The sequence below is a fragment of the Porcisia hertigi genome, chromosome 30, assembly GCF_017918235.1.
Source record: "Porcisia hertigi strain C119 chromosome 30, whole genome shotgun sequence".
NCBI lineage: Eukaryota > Euglenozoa > Kinetoplastea > Trypanosomatida > Trypanosomatidae > Porcisia > Porcisia hertigi.
In genome coordinates this window covers 539,767-561,580 of record NC_090589.1, presented here as the reverse complement: position 1 = coordinate 561,580, position 21,814 = coordinate 539,767, and the positions used below count along the sequence as shown (strand labels likewise).

At 55.3% G+C, this 21,814-nt stretch overlaps 7 protein-coding genes across 7 annotated transcripts; all 7 read right to left on the bottom strand.

Annotated features, from left to right (window-relative positions):
• Positions 1–578: 578 nt before the first annotated feature.
• Positions 579–1,487, bottom strand: JKF63_02924 (uncharacterized protein; the record flags this gene model as incomplete). Its single annotated transcript, XM_067898948.1, has 1 exon — positions 579–1,487. The coding sequence occupies one exon, from the start codon at positions 1,485–1,487 to the stop codon at positions 579–581; it is 909 nt and encodes a 302-aa protein (XP_067755392.1).
• A 1,143-nt stretch (positions 1,488–2,630) lies between these two features.
• Positions 2,631–3,872, bottom strand: JKF63_02923 (uncharacterized protein; the record flags this gene model as incomplete). The annotated part of the gene is made up of 1 exon (XM_067898947.1): positions 2,631–3,872. One exon carries the CDS (start codon positions 3,870–3,872, stop codon positions 2,631–2,633), a length of 1,242 nt encoding a protein of 413 aa, XP_067755391.1.
• A 1,536-nt stretch (positions 3,873–5,408) lies between these two features.
• JKF63_02922 (uncharacterized protein) lies at positions 5,409–7,586 on the bottom strand (the record flags this gene model as incomplete). Its single annotated transcript, XM_067898946.1, has 1 exon — positions 5,409–7,586. One exon carries the CDS (start codon positions 7,584–7,586, stop codon positions 5,409–5,411), a length of 2,178 nt encoding a protein of 725 aa, XP_067755390.1.
• A 2,378-nt stretch (positions 7,587–9,964) lies between these two features.
• JKF63_02921 (uncharacterized protein) lies at positions 9,965–12,676 on the bottom strand (the record flags this gene model as incomplete). Its single annotated transcript, XM_067898945.1, has 1 exon — positions 9,965–12,676. One exon carries the CDS (start codon positions 12,674–12,676, stop codon positions 9,965–9,967), a length of 2,712 nt encoding a protein of 903 aa, XP_067755389.1.
• A 1,208-nt stretch (positions 12,677–13,884) lies between these two features.
• On the bottom strand, positions 13,885–14,145 carry JKF63_02920 (uncharacterized protein; the record flags this gene model as incomplete). The annotated part of the gene is made up of 1 exon (XM_067898944.1): positions 13,885–14,145. One exon carries the CDS (start codon positions 14,143–14,145, stop codon positions 13,885–13,887), a length of 261 nt encoding a protein of 86 aa, XP_067755388.1.
• A 1,568-nt stretch (positions 14,146–15,713) lies between these two features.
• JKF63_02919 (uncharacterized protein) lies at positions 15,714–18,734 on the bottom strand (the record flags this gene model as incomplete). Its single annotated transcript, XM_067898943.1, has 1 exon — positions 15,714–18,734. The coding sequence occupies one exon, from the start codon at positions 18,732–18,734 to the stop codon at positions 15,714–15,716; it is 3,021 nt and encodes a 1,006-aa protein (XP_067755387.1).
• A 637-nt stretch (positions 18,735–19,371) lies between these two features.
• On the bottom strand, positions 19,372–21,276 carry JKF63_02918 (uncharacterized protein; the record flags this gene model as incomplete). The annotated part of the gene is made up of 1 exon (XM_067898942.1): positions 19,372–21,276. The coding sequence occupies one exon, from the start codon at positions 21,274–21,276 to the stop codon at positions 19,372–19,374; it is 1,905 nt and encodes a 634-aa protein (XP_067755386.1).
• Between the last annotated feature and the right edge of the window lie 538 nt (positions 21,277–21,814).

The window sequence follows — 21,814 nt, the reverse complement described above, 5'->3', positions numbered from 1 at the left end:
GACAAAGGAGACGCCTGTTTCCGCAACAAGCGATCCAAAAGCTAATGCACAAAGGCAGGTAAATTTTGCCCTCCGCGTGCTCTGCGTTGACTACGGAGGCACCCCCCCCATTCAAAAAAAAAAAAGCAACGATCGTGCAGAGGTGCCCCGGCTTCCGCACCACCACCACCACCCAGCTCATTCTCTCTGGAAAAACTCATAAATCCAGGCCTCGGAGCCTCATGAATTTAGAGCGGTGTACGTGCGGGAATCACGAATATAATAATAAATATACACGCACGCTCCCCTTTAGACCGTTAGAGGTCGGGTCCGTTTTCATGTCAACGTACATGTGTGATTAGCCGCAGGCGGTGGTGGTGTAATCTTTTTTCCCTGCAGGCTTCTCTGGCCCTCCCCCTCTTTTCGCCGTGGGATCACAGCAAAGGCACGCATACTGAGAGGAAAAAAAAGGGGGGGTGGGCTGCACCGTGTTAGCATAAGAACAGAAACTACGACGCTCCACCGCATACGGAACCACTCCTCTACCCTGCGCACGCACTCCATGACCTGTTCCGCATACCTCAAACGTCCCTCCTCGCCTACGGCAACAGGGTCACCGGGATGACGGAGGACGGATGCACCAGCCGGGCGGGGTCGTCCGTCACGCGCAGCTCACGCGAGTTCAGCGATGCCTTGCCCGAGCCACCGCGCTCGACTGTGGCCTTGATGAGATCCTGCAAAACCCCCATGGCCTTGCCAACTGCCACATCGATAGGGTCACCGTGGGAGAATGCCACCAATGAAGCCGCAAAGACGTCACCCGTGCCCGTGTAGCGTCCTTCGTAGTAGGGCACCACCCCCGTGTACCGCCTTGTCGACTTGCTCGCTTTGTCGTGGCAGGATAACAAGAAGCGAAGGTGTGCCGGGTCTTCTGGTATCGCGAAGGACTTAATCACAACCGTAGGCGTACCCTGCGCATGAAACCACTCAGCTGCCTTGATCGCTGAGTCGAGATCTTTCACCTCCACGTTGCTCAGGATCGACGCTTCGAAGTAGTTGGGCGTAGCAATATCCGCATGGGATACCAGCTCCCTGTACGCCTCCACCACTTCCTCCTTGCAGTACAGCCTCCCATCGTCACCCATAACAGGGTCACAGAAAAACACAAGAGAGTTCTTTTCCTTCTGCTGACGCTTTTCTCGAATCTCGGCGACGGTGGCCTCGATTTGGCGGACAATGTCTGCATTGTTGATGTAGCCGGTCAGCACGTACGCGTAGTCCACCAAGAAGTCGTTGGCGCGCAGACCATCCAGGATGGTGTTGAACTCCTCGAGATCCATGCGATGGCCCTTGATGACGGGATAACCGCTGTGATTTGACAGACTGACTGTGTTGACGGCGTCAACATCAAAGCCGTGAAGCTGCAACGGAAACGTAGCTGCCTTGTTGCCCACATACCCGTGCGTCACATGGGACTGAATGGACAACACCCTCTTGTCATCCAGCATGGTGCTGAGAAACGAGGCCTGGTCGTCGTGGATACACTCTTCCTTCCTTGTACACAAAAACACTGTCAAGTGTGTGTAGACTTCAGTAGATATAAAACGAGTTGGGTGAACCGCTTGTTTTGGGGGGTCAACACGAACGGGCAAGGATAGGAGAGTGGGGGGGGGGGGGGGATTCGAGTGCCGAATAATGTGGACGCAAGTAAATTTTGTCGACAAACTCCCACGCACATACGCATGCACGCGCGGAGGGGAACAGACAAAAACACACAAGAAGACAAGAGCACCACACTCAAGGAACAACAAAACGAGGGCCAAACGGTGGCATCGCGCCGATTCGGATACAGAGTGGGAAGAAGAGGAGGAGGAGGAAAAGAAAGAAATGAAGATGTAAACGCAGAGAACCAGACACGCAAACCCCAGATGATCCAAAGGATGCACAACGAAACAGTTTATGTGGCTCTCTTGAATCATCTCCTTCGTGTGTTTTTATCGCCGCTCAGCGGGAAAGAGGGGGGACATAGAGTAAATAAGTCTAGTGCGTGTCCGTACTATATCCCTTTTCACCGCCCCACCTCCGTTCAACATCCGAGCGCGGGGGCAAAAAAATTGTGTGTGGCAGCGATAGGGAAGCGGGGGGTAGGGGGGGGGGGGCCTCGATCGTTAATTGTGCCGTCATGGCACAGCAGCGGAAGGTCACGAAAAAAAAAAAGCGGAGACTCTTCTTAGCCACTTGACGTCAGTATATTGGTGTTTGCTTGTGTGTACGATACATGGATTGACGAAGCGCGCGTGCGCACCTAAACAGAGGCCAGGAAACAAATCAAGAAGAAAAAAAGGGGGGCATCTGTGGAAGGAGTGCATCCGTTCGTGTGTGGGGTGTGGGGTGTGGGGTGGGGGTTGTGTACACTCGTCTGTCTCTGTGGGGGAGTGGCGTGTACCTGTTTTTCTACCACCCATAGTTTACATGGCAAGCAAAAAAAGAAAAGAAAAACGCAGAAAGGGGTTAAGAAGGAACCGTTTCCCTGCCGAAGCGAAACCGGCGCCGTGCAGCGCGTGTGCACTGCGCACTGTCGCACACATGTCCTGGCCGGAAAAAAAAAACGAAGCGAATCCACCTGCAGAGAAGGGGGGGGGGGTCGATGGCTACACAAATTTTATTGTCCAGTTTGGCACCTTCCAAGTAGTCTTGAGGATACCCAAAAAAACAGCGTCGTCCTCGATGATGGCGCTTAGACCGTTATAGTAATCCACGAACTCGGTGTATGGCACAAGTCCAAACTGGCGCTGGTTCTCATCCCATATGGCGAGAAACCCCCTCAACATCTTCTCAGCCGTAAAGATAGCATCGCTCACGACTACAGGGTGCTCCTGCGCATTGAACGTCGCTTGAATGTCTTTGATGGTGATGTTGCCATCAGAATCGTAGTCCAGCTGCTGAAACACATCGAGCACGGCCTTCTTTCGGGTTGAGTTCATGTGGCCACGGATGTAGTCCATGAAGACGTCGTAGTCGATTCGGTCCTCACAGGCCTCCTCGCCTGGCGCCTCCGGTTGAGAAGCCTCTTCGTGCGGAAACGCGTTGAAGATGATCGCTGCTACCGCCTCGATTGTTTGCTGGGCGTGGCGAGTGTCAGAGATGGAGTCCGCATGCGCGCCAAACGCGCGAGAGCCACGGACAAGCTGTTGTACGCCGCTGCGTGTCATCCAGCGCCTGCCGTCGTCACTCACTTTGCGGAAGGGCCGGCCCATTGCCTTGATGCCAATCTCTGGAATACCACCACCAGCGTGATCAATGTAGGCATCGCGAAGCCGCGTGAGAACCTCAAGCACAGTGCTATCCAGATGCACTGGCAACCGCTCTCCACCAGGGGCCCGCAGTGTGGATAGCATCGTGTTGGGGTTGTGTGTAGAGCTACTGTTAAAATTTGCTACAGGGGGGAGAAAGAACGTCTTGGTCTTGAGATTGCTTGCGTCTACCGAAACGATCTTGAAACGTTTTACGTCGTCATCGCGTTGATTCTGCGGTGAGCCGAGCACGAGAACGTTGTCAACCTGGAAGTCGTCTGTAACGTACGTCGTCGAGTTTGCGATGTCCGTATCGTAGCATCGCGACGAGTCCGCCGCTGTTGTGACATCAGCGGACTTTAGGTACACATCGAAGGGATAGGCCGGGAAGTGCTTGAGCTCAGAGTAGCCCATATTGCCAATGATGGAGCGCACCTCCTCCAGATAGAAACCATGCCAGCGAGGGTAATAGCAGCCGATGAAGTACCGTTGATTGTCGCAGCCGTTGGCGGAGAGCAGCTCGCAGTGAAAACTCAGATAGTCGCCACGTTCAATGCGAACAAGGTCGCTGTAGAGCGAGGCGTCCATGCGCACCGACATCTTGCTCTGCTTCCTCTGCTGCCGGTTAGTTCTCTCGTCCTGTACGCGTGTATGAATGTCAGCTTATGTACCCGTCCGAGGACAAAAAAAAGTTCGATTTCCTTGAGAAAGGAAACAAAAAAGGGAGGGGAGGGACGGATAAAGGAAAGGGGGGAGACGGTAGGGGGGGGGGGTAAAACATGTGCCTCCCCCCCGCCCACCGCAGCAGCAGCAGCAAAGGTACGGAACATTGAGGATAGGCGAGAAGGTGCCTGGTGGTATCGGAAGCAATGGGAGGGGGGGGAGGGGGGGAGAAGACAAAGCAGCAGGTGAATTAAAAGCCGGGGCAGCGGAACCACTGCAGCAAAAGTCTCCGCTGTGTTTCCCCCCTCACCCCTCGACACACATTTGTGTTCTTCTCCGAGATGGAACATAAATGCGGGAAGAGGGCACCACTGTGCCTCTTCTTCTATGCCGTGGTTCTCCTCCTTCCCTATTTCCTCTGCTTCGCAGCGATGCAGCTCCTCCACCTCACTGGCCCCTCTTTCCTGTACGTGACTGGCCCAGCCCTGTTGAGGGCGGCTCCCCGCACAAAACGAACACGCAGAGGCATGCGAGACATCGATCGACCCGCCCGGCGCGGGAAAAAAGAACGGAAAAGAAGACGATGTTGCGCGAACTCTCTTTTTGTTTGCGTGCTTGTGCGTTTGTTGTCTTTTTTTTAAGGATTACCCAAAAACAACAGCAAGACAGACAGACAGACAGACAAGGGGAGGGGAGGGGGAGAGGGGGAGAGGAGGAGAGGGGGGGGGATGAACGCAATAAAACCAAAGACAACAGAGAGGCCCCTCTCCTCCCCCCAAAAAGACACAAACGCGCATCAAACAGACATTTCGGTTCACAGTGAGCTAAACCCCTCCCCCCCTTTTTAAAAAAAATCCTCTGCCCCCCCTACTCCCCCTACACACACTTCACCCAAGACCTATACGGTCTGCGATGCGCGCAGGAGATGAAGTAACGAGTTCACGCGCTCAATCCGATCACAACGCCCTCAGCGCCGTACGCGTACAGATATAATCAGAGTCCACGCCCCCACCACCACCCTTTCCAACCTTTAATACATATATATGTATATATAGAGAGAGAGAGAGATACTTTATATATATATATATATGCTGAAGAAAACGGAGAAGCGCACAGAAAGACGTACCTGAGAAGTGGAAAGGCCGCAAAGCTGTGGAGAAGAGGAGAGCGAAAGCCAATGTGATGTTTTGATTCCCACCCACCCACCCACCCCCCTTCCCTCCCCCCTTCCCTCACGCAGCCACTTTGGCGGCTGACACCAGAATATGTTGGAGGCCGAGAAGGACAGTTGCCAACCGGATCTCTTTCAACTAGACGTCAATGGCTCTCCTCTCTCGCTCGTCTTGGTCGGGCAGTCCAAAGAGGGGATTTCTCCTCTCCTCCCCCCCCCCCCCCCGAGCGCCCGCAGGTTGTTAATGTAGTGCGTGTGCGAAGAAGAGAGTAGCTACGAAGAAAGAAGCCACTGCATCTGCGTTACCGCTTAAACCACGCGTTTGACTTTGGTCGCTGCGACTTGCCGATTGGATCACGACGGAGACCGTTGTTCGGTAAGGTCGGGAACGTCTCTTCGTTAATGACCAGCCCGCGCCCCACATGGGCAAGGTTTGACGCTGTTATTGGAGATGCAGCGTGCGGGGCGGTAGACGGGCCCGAGAAAGTGGAAGATGTTGGAACACATGCAGACGGGTGGTTGTTCAACTGCGACTTCAGGGCCGCCGCTGCAGACGGCGCCGACGCCCTTGGAGGAGAAAAGCGGGAATCGACAGAGGGGTCATGGTGCTGCACTGGCGCGGTACTACCGCCACTCAACTTGGAGACCGCGTCCGTCGTCAGCCATGCATTCTGCTTGCCCCCTCTGCCCTTGTTCTTTCGGCCAAATGGAGACGGCGCACCAGCGAGTGCGCAGTGGCTGCTTTCACTACCATTGTTTTGGTTGTTGTTCCCTGGGTTCCTCTTCTGCGTCCCCTCCGCGCGCGCTGCAGCCGCCTCCGCCTCTGCCGCCTTGCGTGCATCCTCTTCTCGGGCGCGGGCGATGCGCTGCGTCTCGGGGGCCGTGCGCATCTTCGCCACCTCCTGCAAAGCGGCTTGCTTAGCCTCCACTGGAACGGTCGCAACAATCAACGGAAACACCTCCTGGAAGACCCGCGGATCAGGAAAGCATTCCTTCGCCAGCAAATCGTAGTACTCGGAGGTGAGCATCGACGACTCGATGAAGTCTCGAGTGTATCTGCGGAAATTCGCGTAGGCAACAGGCGACCTCAACTGTCGGTTCAGCGTGTCGTTCAGCCGCTGCTCCAGCTGCCTCTTATCGGCGGATGCAATATTTTTGATGTTTTGCTTCGTTCTATTCTCACTGACGCCAAAGGCAGAAAAAGAGGGGTTGCTGTTCCTATAGTTGCCCTGCGAGCCGGTGGGGCGTGCTGAGGAGGACAACACATCAGCAACGTTCGCCACAGTGCGAGTGAGGATGGTGAAAATGTCGCTGTTCAAGTAGTGCGGCGGGATGCCGTTCTCCTCCGGGACATATGCCCTCTCCGCAGCTTTGCCACCATTATCGCCACGGCGACCGCCGCGGTGATTATTCGCCTTGGTCGGCATCATCTCCACCGTCTCCACCCGAAACACATGATCGAATGTAATCTGAATGACGTTCGTATTTGACGCCGTCGCCGGCGCAGTCCCGGCGGGGCCGCTGCCCGCTGACGAGCTCGATACCTCGCCAAACATACCGGGTGAAAATGTGACCTTCGCCTTGACACCGTGGACGCGCTGCTTGTGCACCATCAGGTCAATCTCGTTGCCAAAGACACGCGTCATAAGATCAAGCGACGCGCAGTCGGGATGGTCGCATATTTTGTGGCGCGCTTGGAAGTGTTGATCGAGCTTTTGCCGGGTGGCGTAAAATGTAAAGGTGAACTGGCCACGATTACACACATCACACGTGTAGTGCTGTTGTTGCATGTGCTTCAGCAACGACTCACCATCGTAGAACACGTTGTTGCTCTTGCAAAACCGACATGGCGGGTGTCCTGTGAACGATTGCCGGTCGTGTCGACAGCACCCCTCCATGTGGTTCTGCAGCGCCGTGCTAGAATAAGCCACCTGCTCACACAAGAATGCAGGTCGGTGCCGCAGGCACACCTCGCAGTAGGACAGCTGGTGATCCACCCACAAATGATCCTTCAGCATGTTCATCTCGAGAAATGGATCTTGGCACCCTCTACGCCAGCAGCTATCGATAGGGCAGGTGTATTCGTAGAGCTTTGCCACTTCAAAAGCGAGCTGCGGGGAGTCCATAACGCACCTCAGGCGATGATCTGCAGTGGCGAACTGCCGCATAGAATTCATCTCCTCTGCCGAGAACTGCTCCTCCTCACGACTCACCCTCTGAGTAATGATCGGCTTCGTCGTCGTCACCTCGCGGCAAACCGGGCAGCTGCCCTTGTTTATACTGTGAATACGAAGACCGCAGCTGTAGCATGTATAGTGTCCGCACGGGAATACACACAACGCGCGGCACGAGTCTGCACAGATGATGCACTCCACTGGCACTTCATTACTGTGGGGCTTCGAGACGGCAGCGATAGCAGGAGTGCCACGATTGTCGCTACCGCCCCAGTGACATTGATAGGGATACCCTCCACCACTCATGCCTGACAATCGAGTGTTTGCTGTTGCCTTTTTTGTTTTCGCGCTGTCGCTTCTTTAAGCCGAGCTCTGGGCCCGTAGCTTTGGCCTTGGATGTCCGCCTGTGGATAACACCCCCAGTGCCTGTCCCTTCCGTCTTCTCGTTCACACCAGCGATGCTGACTGACAACGAGCACAACAACTGATCGATCCAAAGTGGAGGGAGGGGGGGAGGGGGGCGCTATGATGGCACAGACAGACGCGGCAGTGGCGGCAGAAGCGCAGGCAGCACACACACAAGAAACAGCGATTATAAATTCGACAGGAAAAGGGCGAGAGTACTAAGTGTTAGTGTGTGTGTGTGTGTGTGTGTGTGCTCGCGCTTGATTGCACCTCTCTGAGGACAGCAATGAGTACCCCCCGAGCCCTCCTATGCGCGTGTGTAGTGACTCTCCACCAAATCGGCGGTGCCGGTTCTCTTCACTTTGTTCGAGTACGCCCTCCAGTGCAGACACAGAGACAGCAGAGGAAAACAGACCGGAGATGAAAAAGATTTCCTTCACGAGATCAAGAAAGACAGGTGATGGCAGAGGAACGAGGGACTGGACCCGTGTCACGAGACCAGAAGTAAGAGGAGGGGGGGGGGCGAAGGGGAGGGAGGGGGGAAGATGGCTGTGGCACCCACAGGAAGCGCAAGTTGTCCCGCTTTTGGTGGCTGGCAAGTGTGGAAAAAAAAAAGTTCGATCGCAATCGAAAGAGTAAAACGTACACAGTTGCGGTTTTTCTCCCCCTTTTTTCCTTCAGTTCTTCTTTATAACAAAAAAAAATCCAAGGGGGGAATAAATGAAAAAGGGGGAGGGAGGGGAAAAAAGGAAATATGGCTACATACACCTACACCTACAACTCCCCCCACACACACATACACACACCTATATGTATATATGTATATATATGTATACGCGTGTGTGCGTGTGTCGATGCTCGTGAGAGTACGTGTAATAGCCACAGAAAAAAAAAAGAGAACCAAATCAAGAATGGGAGCTGAGAATGGAGAAGAGTGAGAAGAGGGGGAAGAAAGGAGGGGAGAAAAGACCTCGCGAGACGTTCCATTTTTGGTTCGAGTACGAGTAGCAAAGAGAGGGAAGAAGAATGGGCACCAGGGTAGTGTTGGATGTTGAATCCAATGCACATAAGAGAGAGAGAGAGAGAGGCAGAGACACGCAAAGCTGCAGCGCGCATCTGGGCAGCACATGCACACCCTCTTTTGTGCGGCCTCGGTGCGGCTGCTGGTGCTACAGCGGCGACGCATGAGGAAAAAAAAAAGCGTCGTATCTGGAGCAGCTACCTGACAGATTTGGGGGGACTGAGGCGCCCCCTAGTCACGGATTTGTTTAGCGGGTGTAGTTTGGAGTGCGTACATTTAATATCTAGGGGGAAAAAATGAGGTGAGATAACACAATACTTATAAAGAAAAACGACCTCCAGTGTGTGGGGGGAGAGGGGGGGGGGGAAGGGCACACCGAGCGAAAAGAGAGCCCATCTAAGCTCACCGAGTAGCGCTACACTTCATCCCCCCTTTCCCAGACATACTCATCTCCGTGTGCATCACACTATACACACCGAGACCCATTCGATACAGAAGGGCTCCTTACATCTCCCTCCTCCTCCTACCCACACACATCCTTTTTTTTTATCCCTGGTAGGGACGTGTCACAGGTGAAAGAAAGTGGGGTACGGCACACAGAGCCGGGAAAGGGGGAAAAAACAAACCGAACCGAGACGGGGGGAAAGGGAGGAAGTACGTGCACAACAGAAGTGGAGAACACAGAAACAGCAATGACAACAGCGACGGAGTTGGTGTGTGTGTGTGTGTGTGTGACTGCTGGAAAGAGAAAAAGAAGATGATGACTTGAAGAGGGTGAGGTGGTCAGCACAGAAAACAGTGTGGGATGGATGGAGTGAAGCCTCAAGTAGGGAGAAACAAAGCAAAAAGAAAACAGGGCAAAAAAAGAGGGTGAAGAGGCCAAAGAGCAAACAAGGAAACCAGTCGCTGCTGCGGGGGGAGGGGGGGGGGGGGCAGACAATTCACGCGTACACACTGGGTAGGTGCTAGTGCACGTTTTCATCAGTATGTAGGCATGAGTTTGAATGCGCATCTAAGGGTAAAGGAGAGGTTACGTGTAAAAAAAATTAAAAAAGAAAGCAAATAAATATAAATATATATATATATATCAATATAACAAGCGAGGGGCCCAAAAGAAAAAGCGTCGAAACAGGAGAGGGCACACCGGCAACTCCCTTGTGTCGTGAGGCATGAATCCCTTTCTTCCACAGTACCAGGGAGTGGAGCAACACAACTGCTCGTGCTTGCCTGAAGTCTGATGGCTGCTTCTCAGTCTCGCTCAATTTCCTAAGCCGGCAATAGGTGTCAATTTCTTCATCCCAATGGGGGGCAATATGGACTCGAGGTCTCGCACCATCACCCTCTCCGGCTGTAGAGGCCCCCCTGCTGATGCCGCCGGGGCTGCTTCAGCAGCGCTCGTCTCCCCTCCGACACCGAGCAGGCTTGATGGGGTGACGCTGTTGTTCTTCTTGTCTACACTCGTCGACGCATCGTGGGGAGGAGGCGAAAGCCCCGGCGCAGAAGATCGGGCTCCCTCTGTCTTGACCGTGACGGATTTGCTTGCATGTGCAGGGCTCGTGATTGTATTGATGGTCAGCGGAGCGAGTCCACGCCGTTTAGGTGGCGGCAGCGGGGGCGGTACATCTGGCTGCATAACATGTTCAGCGTCCTCTGCTAGTGTGCGGCCATGATCCAAAACAAGCGCTGTTGTTGGTGCCACTTTATTTTCCCCCTCCTCCTCCCCGACATCAACGGGGTAAGTGAAAAGGGCGCACTTCTCTGGAGGAAGTGCTGACGGCCCGCGGGAGGTGCTCAGCGTGCTGTTCAGGATGTTCTCCGTGTCAGCGTGCGCCCCGATGGCTGTCACCACTGAGCGAGAAAAGACAGGCGCGAACGCTAACGAAGTGTAAAGGGGGCCCGTCTCTCTGTGCGAGATGAGAAAAGCCGTCGTCAGACTCTCCACCGGCACTTCGCGATCCACTTCTAGAAAGGGCGGAAAGAACAATGCCGTCACCGGCGCGACAGCGTTACGTGCTTCGCACACATTGTCGTGTCTTGGGTGCATCGTGGGTACCGTGCAGCTCTCCACTGTCAGTGTCCGACGCCCTGCCGCCCAGCTCGGTGCTATCAGCGTCGTCAGCTCGTAGTTCGAGCCTTCATAAATAAAGTGTGTTGCTCTCATCACCACATCGGCGCGGGTGTGATCACGGTGTTTACATAAACTTGTGTACTCACGGCTGCTGATGCGCTGAGCCCTTTCGACACGCTGCTGCATTGGCGCAGCTGTACTAACCGAATGGGAGTTCAGACTGTAGCGGAGCGACGTGCTGCAGCTGGTGTGCGAAGCTGCTCGAGGTGATGCACGCGAAGAGGCAGCAGCAGCCGCTGCGGTTGCGCCAGGGGGTGGAGAGTCGCAGACACTTTTGAAGAAGTGCATTGTCGACCCATCTGGCATCTCACGCTTCACGAGGAGTCGGATGTCACCCATGTGACTGTTGCCCAGTACGGTTGTGTACGTCGTGTACACGGCGCACGACACCGGAAGCTCATCTGGACAGCTGCGAACTAGGTAATGAGTGGGCAAAGCTGGCGCACACTGCTCCTTGTGCACCACTTGACTGACTACCTGTAGTCCTCTCTCGATTTTGTCCTCAAAGGTGGTAGAGTTGTCAAGCAAGCGGAACATTGGGTGGCCAACATACATCTCCTGGAGGCGGCGATCGGAGGCGCGTGCGCCGTCAAGACCCTCGTACCGCGCTGGGTTGTCAAGGTTGTAGAACTCCTCCGCTCCATCGGCGGCGGTGACCATGTGGATGACGGCGTCGTAGCGGTCGCGGAGCACGTCCAGGGTGCTACCAACGGAACGCAGGATCTCTTCGAACTGCGCGTCCGTGCAGAACGCGCGCCCGTCCATGGTGCCACGATCAGACACGATGATAGTCGGAACACTGGACGCCGCGGCGAGCGCGTAGAATTGATCCTCCAAGGCGAGCTGGGTGCGAAGAAGCCCGAGCTGCTGCGGTACAACGAGGCTGGGGTCCCATTGCATACCACCGGTGACGAGAAGCGTCGCCGCCTCCGGCACGCACATGACACGGAAGCCCGTGCGCTGGGGGATCTTTGCCTGGATGGCCGAGAGCAGCGTCGACTTTCCAGCACACGGACCACCGGTGAGGCAGATGCGGTACACCTGGTGCTTTGACTCCAGAACCTCCTGTACAGAGGTGAGTGCAAGCCCTTCGTACTGTCTAAGCGCCGGCCCAGGAGAGGCGGAGCGAGCCACGGGGCGGTAGGCTGCCAAAGCGCTGCTCAGCTGCACAAGTCTAGCAGCAGAAGTATCTGGGTCATCTGCGATAGCGATGGTCTTCACTGATGCGCAGGAGGCCGCTGTTGTCTCCGCCTCTGGCGGTGCATCAGGCGATGGGGACGATTTAGCAGACGCAGCGATCTGCGCATTTCCTCTTTTCCCGTAAGGGCCACCTTCGCTGTGCAGACACGCACTCGGCAAGCCCTCCCTTGGTGAATCTCCAAAGAAAATGGCGTCCCCATTACCGTCGAGGGAGAGGTCAGTGGCGGCACCAGCGTCAGCACGAGACCCTCGATGAGCGTACCCGCTGTGGGTGGTGGTAGCAGCACCTGCCCCATCACGGTGTCCCCTCTCTGTCCGCGTGTGCCTGGATGTTGGGGCCAGGTGTGAGGTCTTCGTAACGCGGCGCTCTTTGTGGGGACGTTTGCCAGCCACCTCGATCACGGCCAAGGGAGCAGTGGATACTTTCGCTGGAAGTCGTGTAGCCGGCACCGAGGTTTCTTCGGGGTAAGGAAAAGGATGCGGATGGAGCCGCGCATCTAAGGTGCCTGTGAGCAGCTGCCGGGGGTTTGAGGTGTGCTGAGTGGTGGGCGGAGCTGGAGCGGCGACAGCCGCATCCGCACCAGCGGTCGGCGTCGCCGTAGCGGGGAGTGCTTCCACCAGCTCTTCCGAGGTGAGTGGCATTACTGCTGCTGATGTTGCGCTGATTGTCGGTGGAGCCGTCGCAGGGCCACCGTGCCGCACTGCTGACACTCCCGCGCCCATTTCTGATGCCCCCTCCCCCACACACACAAAAATGGAATTGGTAGATGTGTACGCGCAAGCGCACAGAAAAGGAAGGGATGACTGCGTATCAAAAAAAAACTATTTCCATTAAAGCACGAAGTAGTGCATAGTGCACACGTCACACGGAGACATTATTTCAAATTACATATACATATGTATATATATATATACGCAGTCAAAAACCAAACGTGCGAAAGAAAGATATAAAATGCGCAATGCGGTGGGTGGGAGAGGAGAGGGGGGAAGGAGAAGGGGAAAGGGAAAGGGAAGTAGGGAAGGGACAAGTAGAAGCGGGCATAATTCACCGGCGTATAGCGCCAGTGGAGCGATGGAAAGCGGGAGGAGGAGGACGGGATGCGTGCAGTAGTGTATGGCACGCACTCCACCCCCCCCCCCCAACACACACACACTCAAGCCTAGCGTTTTGCATCGCCTTCTCAGAGGGGGCAAAAAAAAATGACGCTACGGCGAGTCGCTGAACAACGGGCTCCGCGACTCCAGCAAGAGCCACCACTAGAACCCGCATCGCATTTGCACACAAACTGCAACGACTCCCGACATTGACCACTTTCCCAAATGTAAAGCAAAAGCGATCGCCTCGTTTGGGCGTCTTGTAGTCCTTTTTTTTCCTCCTCTATTTCTTAACAAACGTCAAGTGAAAGGCGCGCCAGGAGGAGGAGGCAGAGGAGAGGAGGCAGTGGGAGAGAGAAGGGGCGAAAATGCTGTAGCGCAAGCGAATGGGACGAATCGGCATCCATCTACGAGCTCACAACTGCTATGCCTGCCCCCCCCCCTCCCCCTTCCCCCCCCCCCCCTCCCCCCCCCCTTACATCACCCTTGCACCTTTTCGCTTCAACAGCGAAAAAAAAAAACTCCTGCACAGGCACCAAACTAAACGTCCCAAGCCCCCTCAGACACTCACGAATACATCTGTGCAAGCCGTCAAGACACAAGGAAGGCACAGAGAAAGCCATGGGCCTCCCCCTCCACGACGGCCCCGGCACGGAAGGGGGGACTTGTGGAGTCGCACGTAGATGTCCAAGATTCTGCACCGCGGGGGGGATCGACTGCTGCTGTTGCTGTTCTTGTGAACTTACTTCTGAGCGCTAGACGCCGATTGGGTGAATCACACCGACGTTGTCGCTACGCAGCAAGATCTTGCCCAAACGGTAGCTCTTATCAGTTCGCAAATTGGTCTCGGTTGTGTCACCCAACACGACATTCATGAACTCGTCATAGCCGAGGAGGCTTCCCTCCAGCCGCGTGTGTGTGTCGTGGACGAGCCAGATGCACACACGTTGGTGGTCTTGCATAAAGCGGTGCATCACCCCAGTGGGGTTTTCCATTTGACGTGTACGGACGCTCATGGGTGAAAGTGTCCTCTTGATATTCACAGATCTTTCCGATTTTCTATTGTACAGTTTAGAAATATTTTCTCCTTCGAGCGCTGTGTGAATGAGTGCAACGACGACACGCACTACGGTAGCCGGCTTCCTTCCGTGGAGATGGTTGGGCAGCCAGGAATTACATTTTTGTTGTTCGTGATGTGTTCCACAATGATGGGCACAGTGATCATATTTGGGGGGGGGGGATGTTCGAGATGCTCCAAAAAGAAAAAGATGAGGGTAGAGACAGAAGACGCGAGGGAGTAGTGCATGGGTAAGCCAGTGTCAAATACACAGTCATACTGGGAAGGGGAGGGCTGTCGTGACGGGAGTCTGAAATGCAATGTTTGATGAAGAGCCCCCCTCCCCCCATTCTCCTCTCCCCTCTTCTGTGATCCGAAGAGGAGAACTGTGAGGGGTCTTCTGCCCGTTGGCATCAGCTGTCAGAGACTTCAAAAATACAGGAAATCCAACGGAATAGATACAAAAGAGAATTCGGAGGGAAGTACATGATAAATGTGCCCGCAACAGTTGAAAAGGTCGAATAGTTCTAAAAGGGGGGAGGGAGAGGGGGGGGTAAAGCAGTGTTGTTGTTCGGACACATGCGATGAGTAACACCCCAACTCCAGCCCCACTCAACAATCTAACTGTCCCTTTTTTTCCTCATTTGTCATCCCACAAGACGCCTCTTGTGCCTCAACTCCACTTCTCTATTTGGGGGGGGGGGCGCACTTTTTTCCTTATCCTTTTTTTGTGGATCGCGGCGTTCTCATCTCCCGGCTGTTTGCACGACGTTAACCAGAGCTCGGAGTTACCCCCCCCTCCGGAGGGGAAAAAGGGGCGGAAAGAGAGAGAGAGAGCCCAACACAGAACCAAAGACAGCACAAGCTGGTTGAGCAACGGACAGGCACATATACACACACAAACGTATCGCGGAATACACCTTTAAACATATATATATATATATCGTGAGCAACCGGCCGGCGCATCAGCACGAGGCGCCGGGAGGGGGAGTGGAGGAAGAAGGGGGCGAGACAAGTTGAGCGATACCGATGAAAACTCTTCCCACCACGAAATGACGCTGCTCTGGAAGTGAAGCCTCTGTTCGGTGCCACATCTGCCATACAAACCACCACAACGCCCTTGTCCTTAACCGACGCAAAGCTGGTCACAACAAGGCAAGGGGCCATCCTAAGCATGAGACAGTGAACATGAAAGAGGGAGAGAAGGGGGGAGGAGGAGGCGAAGGCCGCTCAAGGCTGGGGGTGAAAAACGACGGTTTTGCATGGAAGCCGGATGAAACATCCAAGCAAAATGCAGAACTACATCCAAACACTGAAGAACAACGACAGGCGCGCTGTATGAAGCATTGATGGAGAGCCGCCCACGTACAACGCGTGCCAACGTGAACAATAAAATCTGAATTTTTTAGTTCTGTTCACCCTGTCATTCTCCAGAGAGCAGCAGCAGCGGCAGCACCTCCCCTCCCCCCCCCCCGCCAACGTATCCCAGACATGACCTTGAGACGTTACCCTTGACCACCCGTCTGCCTACTCGTAAAAGGCAAGATACACCTCCGACTCATGATCAAGTACAGACTTCTCGTCCACTATGTCAACGTCCTCGTCATCGCAGCGGAACCACACATCCGGGCGGGTCAGATGGCGCACATAGGCGATGTAGTGGCCCCCATGCAGAGATCCACGATGCGCAACGATACCGACGAGGTGCCGCACCAGCGATGGCTTCGGCGGTGTGTTCTCTCCAAACGGATCGAAGTCCTCTCGCCCTATTGCTAAAATTGAAGCAGCAGTCAGCGCGGTGTGGTGCTGCGTTGCAGGCGTACTACCACCGCCTCCATCGGCGCTTGCATTAGGCTTTCCAGTCGTCTTGGCAGAGGCTCCGTGATCACCGTTGAGGTTGGGGTGGTGATTGTGCGGTGTCGCGGTGGAAGAGGAAGTGCCAGCAACGGTGTCGCCAAGGACACTGCCGACGCCAGTCAAGTCCTCATCAGCATCGCCAGGTCCCACGCTGCCCAACCCCACACCTGTGTGAATGCAATTAACTCTGTCGCTACTGCTCTGCCGCGAGTGCATCGTACCGGCTATCCCGTAACCGCTATCCAACAGCTTTTGCGTAGCTACCTTGACTTCATCTTTGGCCAGGCGCAGATACCTGTCGAGGAGCTGCTCGGACGCACCCGGGAAGCGGCGCTGCATGAGCTGCATTTTGTCAAAGCGCTTGTAGGCCTCCACGACCTCATGGCTGACGTAGGGGGTGAGATCGAGGGTAAGCGATATGCGCACTGGTGTGAGCACCTTGATGAAGTCCTGAGCTCCGGGGTCGTAGTGAAAACGCAAGAGATGCACCGCAAGACTCCCGCCGAGGTGGGACAGCGAAGTGCGCACCTCGGCCTCGCTGTAAAGCGAGTTGGCGTACACCCGTTCCTGTTGTTGTTCTTTTGAGAGTGCTTTCCCGTTCAACTTGGCCATCCTCTCCTCCTCCGCCTGCAATGCAGCGAGGGTGTTGTGACGCTGCTGCTCCTTCACAGACAGCCTTTTGAAGCAGCCCTCGCACGCGTAGCGATCCTTGCCACGCAGCGTTGTCGGCGCGAAGAGCGACGCGATCCCGTCCTCGATGCTCTTCTCGATGGGGATAGAGAGGGACATAAACATCTCGTTACGCGGGACGCAGTGTTTGCATTGAGAACAAGTCACCTTCGATAGCAACGTGCCCTCGAAGCTTACACGGCGGGTCGCCTTCTTTTCCTCTTCGCTCTTTCCCTTATCGAATTCATCGCCGATGCCGTTGAGCAGCGTAATAAGAAACTCCTGCGCATCCTGCTGCTCGTCCTCATCGAAAAGAATGTTGATGCTGGAGATCTGGGCCCGTACCGACCGCACAAATGCAAACACAGCCCCGTTGCGCACATCCTGATAGGTCTGGTGCGCCACCTGATGAATAAGATGTGACATGGACGTGATGAGTTTGCCGGGGCTTTTCGGGAGGTCAAGGTGTAGCAGTGACCTTGCAAAGATGCGGCACCGCAACAAACACTGCAGCACCGAGTTCATGTAGCAAAAGTAGCTCTCGTTGGAGAAGCCGCAGATCGCAGCGCGGGTTATAACTTGGTCCGTCTCTGTGCGTGACAGCAAATAGAAGCAGTTCACTGGGTGTGCTGTGATCGAAAGGGAGTCCGTACCGCTGGCAGTGACGCCTGAATGCGCCGTCGTCAGCTCAAGTCCACCGACCAGCTCCGAAGCGCGACCGACACGCTGCATCTCCACCGTGTGGGATGGGCGATGATGGTTGCGTTGCCGCTCCACCTGCTGCAACCGCTTTCTTGCGGAGTACTCCAAATATTGCGGCGGTAGTTCAAGACGCACCCCGCGTAGTAAAAAGTATGCGAGCACCGCCGTCAGCTGGCCCAGGCGGCGCAGGTAGACATGGCGTGCGATGTCGTTGTCGCACTGTTTGCCCTGCAATCGTGTTGCCTGTCGATCCTCACACTTGGCACAGAACATAAGATACGACCAGTTCTCAGGCGGCGAGGAATGAAACTCTAGCCGAGAGAGAACCCGATGGACCCCGATGGGGTTCAGTAAAGCCGGCGGGTTTTTCTGGGAGTAATTCTCCTTGATATCTCGAAAGCTGTTCGTCTTCGATTGTGTCTGCGGCGACCAATCGAGGTGGCCACTGCTATCGAAGGTGCTGTGCACGCGTGTGTGCGCGGCGCCCGGGAAGGGCATTATGTTTTTACCTCGACCGAAGCTGTGGCTGTTGGAAGTCGTGCTACCGCTTATGTGTGGGGTACCCCCCCCGCAGGCGGCGTTGGCGTCGCAGATCTCTTCGAAGTTCTCGTAGAACGGAAGCGGCTTCGACAGGTCGGCCGTGCCTTCCTCGATTTCCGGTATGATAACGGTGGGAAAAAGCAAACCCCACGACGTCTCCGGCAGTTGGTGCGAGGGGTGCGTACTCACGAAGCTCGGGACACCGATAAAGAAGGAGTGATATGGGTAGCCCTTGTGTGGGGCATACAGATCGTCGCTACACGCCACGATGCTACGCTGCTGGCGGCTGTAGTGGTGGTCGCTAGCGTGGTCGCGGCAGTAGCACGAGGCACACGTCACGCAAAGATACAGCTCCTTCTCCGTCCGCGGTGTAGTCGGGAGCTCCTCCTCCGCTGCTGACATGATGCGCATATTGAGATCGCGTATTGAGCCGCTACTTTGCGGCTTGGACGAAGCGGAGCCCGGGTCCCCCTTGCTATTGTTCTTGGGCGTGCCAAAAAGCCTCTTCAGCGTACTGCCAAGGAGGGACTTCCCGGCAGAACTCTTTTTCCCTGAGGAGCAACCCTTGGCGTTCGGGTAGCTGCTGCCGCGAGTAACGCCACCGCCCATGACGCCACCCGAAGAGTTTTTTATCGACTCTTGGACGGCTGGCGGACCGCATGTCGTGCAAAAGAAGAGCGCCTCCTGACAGCTGTGGTGCTTCGATCCATGCAGCCATTGTTCAATAAATACCCCTCGGAATATATCGAGGTCGACCTCTTCGACGCAGCAGCATGGCATACCCTTCTTCTTGCGAGGCTCAAGCAAGGAGGACTGCCTGTGTGCTGTCGTCTTGAGGCCTGCACCGGCACTCGGAGGGCCGGTGAAGATAATCGGTGAGATCGACAGTTTGGCGAAGTGTGTAGGGGCCGCTGAAGCAGCGGCGACCTTGACATGCTGTCAAAAAAATATATACATAGAAGCAGGGGGATGGGAGGAGGGAAAAGAAGAGACAATCAGCGCCAGGATGAGTCTGGAAAGTAGTCACCTTGACACGACGACAGATACGAACAGAGAACACGATCGCACACCGAGTGGCCCATAAGAACCAAATGGGCCAGACATGTGCTATCCCTTTGTGTGTGTGTGTGTGTGTGTGTGTTGGGAGTGAGGGGAGTGAGGGGGGAGGGGGGGGGGACTGCACGTCATGCTCCCCTCCCCCTTTTCTGTTCACCTCTTCAAGTTATAGCAGCTGTTACTTATAGCTGAGAAGGCATGCCAAGAACGCCGGTATACCGCAGCGTCGCCAGCAAACCAAACGGCAATGGATGTGCAGTGACAGCCCATGCCTCCCAATCAGCTCATTTCACACACACACACACACCTATATGTATATATATATATATATATCCCGCGGAACACGGCATACATGAAGAACTCACTCCGCTCTCGTGACACGCAGCTGCACCGCCAAGTCGTCGCGTCCTGCACGCCGTAATGCCCGCTGGAATTTCTTCCGTAGACTGCGGCATGCGTATGCGTTCACATCAGCAACAACACGAGGGAAGGTTATATGAGAGCAGAAGTTTTGCGTCACGGCCACCGTATGGCCAATGTTGAGTACTTGGTGCCACCACCCACTCGGAATAAACACAACGTCGCCTGGGAACACCAACGCCTCAACAGGCTGCGTCTCGTAGGCAGCACCACGGTAGGCCTCGTCTACATGCCCCTTGCTCAAGGTGCCGCGCACCGCCGAGCCACTCGGTATTGAATCGCCCCTCATACGGTACCACCGCAAGCACGGCTCCGACGCGTAGTAGTCGCTGTGGATCAATTTCGCGTCTACACCCGGGGGAATGACGTGTGGGGGATACAACGTCACCCGCTTGCAACCGCTTAGTACAGCATTCCATGCTGACGTCCCGTGGGGGTCAGTGTGGAAAGGACTGCCGCTGCCGTCGGGCCCAACGAGGAGCCAGCGGTAGTCAGGGCGATCCTCCTCGGTCATGTAGGAGAAAAAGTCCTCTGTAAAGTAGGGTGGCGTCGCATAGTCCGCCCGCAGCGCGGGGCATCTCGTTAACACCTTCTTGTCGAAGACGTACATGGGTTTCTCGGCGTTGATAGAAACTTCATAAGCAACGTAGTCTCCCGCCGACATGCGAAATCGCCGACCGTTTGCGGTCCTACCGTTCGCCTTGAGCGCTTCAGAGGCAAACCGGCGAAAAAAGTGTATGTCCTGCCATGTGTCGCGCGCCGGCCAGTCCTCAATACCGCCAGTGAGCACCACCGGCATGTTCGGTGCCTCGTACTCCCGCTGAAACACCTCGACGCAGAGCCGATAGCGGCGGTCCACAACACCCGGTACGCCGCCCAACTCATCGGGCAAGTGCAACGAACGTCGTATACCGCCGGGGTGGTTGAGGATGTCTACAGCAGCGGCGTGATCACCACACTGCAGACGGCGCGTGCTGCTAGATGTCTTCCAGTGGAGTGTGGCAAAAAACTGAGTGTTCGTGCACCACTTCGGGAGTGGCACGAGCTCCAGCAAACAGGTGCCGTACCAGTTGTAGTCTGTGAACTCCGAGTGTTGCTGCGCGAGTCTGTACTGCGATTGGCGAAGCGCATAGCACGGAGGTCGAAGGAAGCTACCATCGCGCAGAAAGTAGTTGATGGCGCCAACGGATAAGCTGAGGTACTTGACAGCCAGTGCGGGTTCACTGACTTTCCCGAGGACCTTCTCCTGCCACTCCTTGAGACTCATTTCTGCGCCAACCACAGATTCTGCCGCGCCCTCGTCGCCTTCGTTGTCAGGGACCACTGCTGCATCCCCAGCAAGGCTCGCACCCTCCTCAGCAAAGCGGATGCTGTGCAACCTCTCCATCCACGCTGCATAGTCACAACTGCTCATTTCCTTATTGGCCCGTAGGCAAGAGATGATACGAGGAAGGAGAGCATTGAATTGCAGCGAGGCATCCGCCAGACTCCGCGACTGAGCGAGCACACGAGAGCTGTAGCATACGCCGTGTTGGTCCGATATTCGACGCTGCAGATCAACATCACAGACAGTGCGCTTCCAAGAACCCCTGAAGGTAAAGAGGCCATACTTCTGCTGTGTGTCGACGTACGGCGGACGCAGGCACAGCTCTCGCCAGAGCGGCTCCTCGTTGCAGCGCACAAAGAAGGTCCAGCACGTCTCCGATAACGCAAGTAGCTCTGGAACATCCAGGTACTGCTGCAAGTAGCGGAGCCACAACCGTGGTGTGATGGCCCGAAAGATTGAACCAATCCACGGACTCGACGAGGGCACAGTGGTAGAAGGAGAAGAGGAGGGGCTGATCATCATTTATATATAACAGAAATCCGTGTAGCACGAGTCTCTAGATGTAAGAAAGCGACAAGCTCTACCAACTCCCTCCCTCCCAGGAAAAAGAAAGGAAAAAAGAGAGGGGAGTCGCTTCCCCTATTTAAGCCCGAGTCTCGCCGTGCCACCAGTGAGTCATGGAGTTGTGGTGAAGATCAATTTTTTTTAAAGCAAACCGGGCGCGTAAGAGAAGAGAACGAGGGTGATGGTGAGGGTGAGTGTTGTGATAGCGGGAAGACAAAAAAAGCGACACCCCCCCTTTTTTCCCCTGGTGGGGAACACGATGAGCATCATAGCAAAAGCGAAAAATGCTTCGCTAAGCAGTAAACCTGCGGCTCTCAAAAATGTTCGAGACAGCACAACACACAGCAGAGCTTCAGCATTCCGCTCTGTGCCGGTACAGGTGCTGCCACAGGGTTCAGTTGCAGTCGTCGCTGCTGGTATACAAGTGAAGCTCGCACCCCCGACTCTCACTGGGCGGCATCTAGCTATGCAGCACACATCGAAAACAATAACA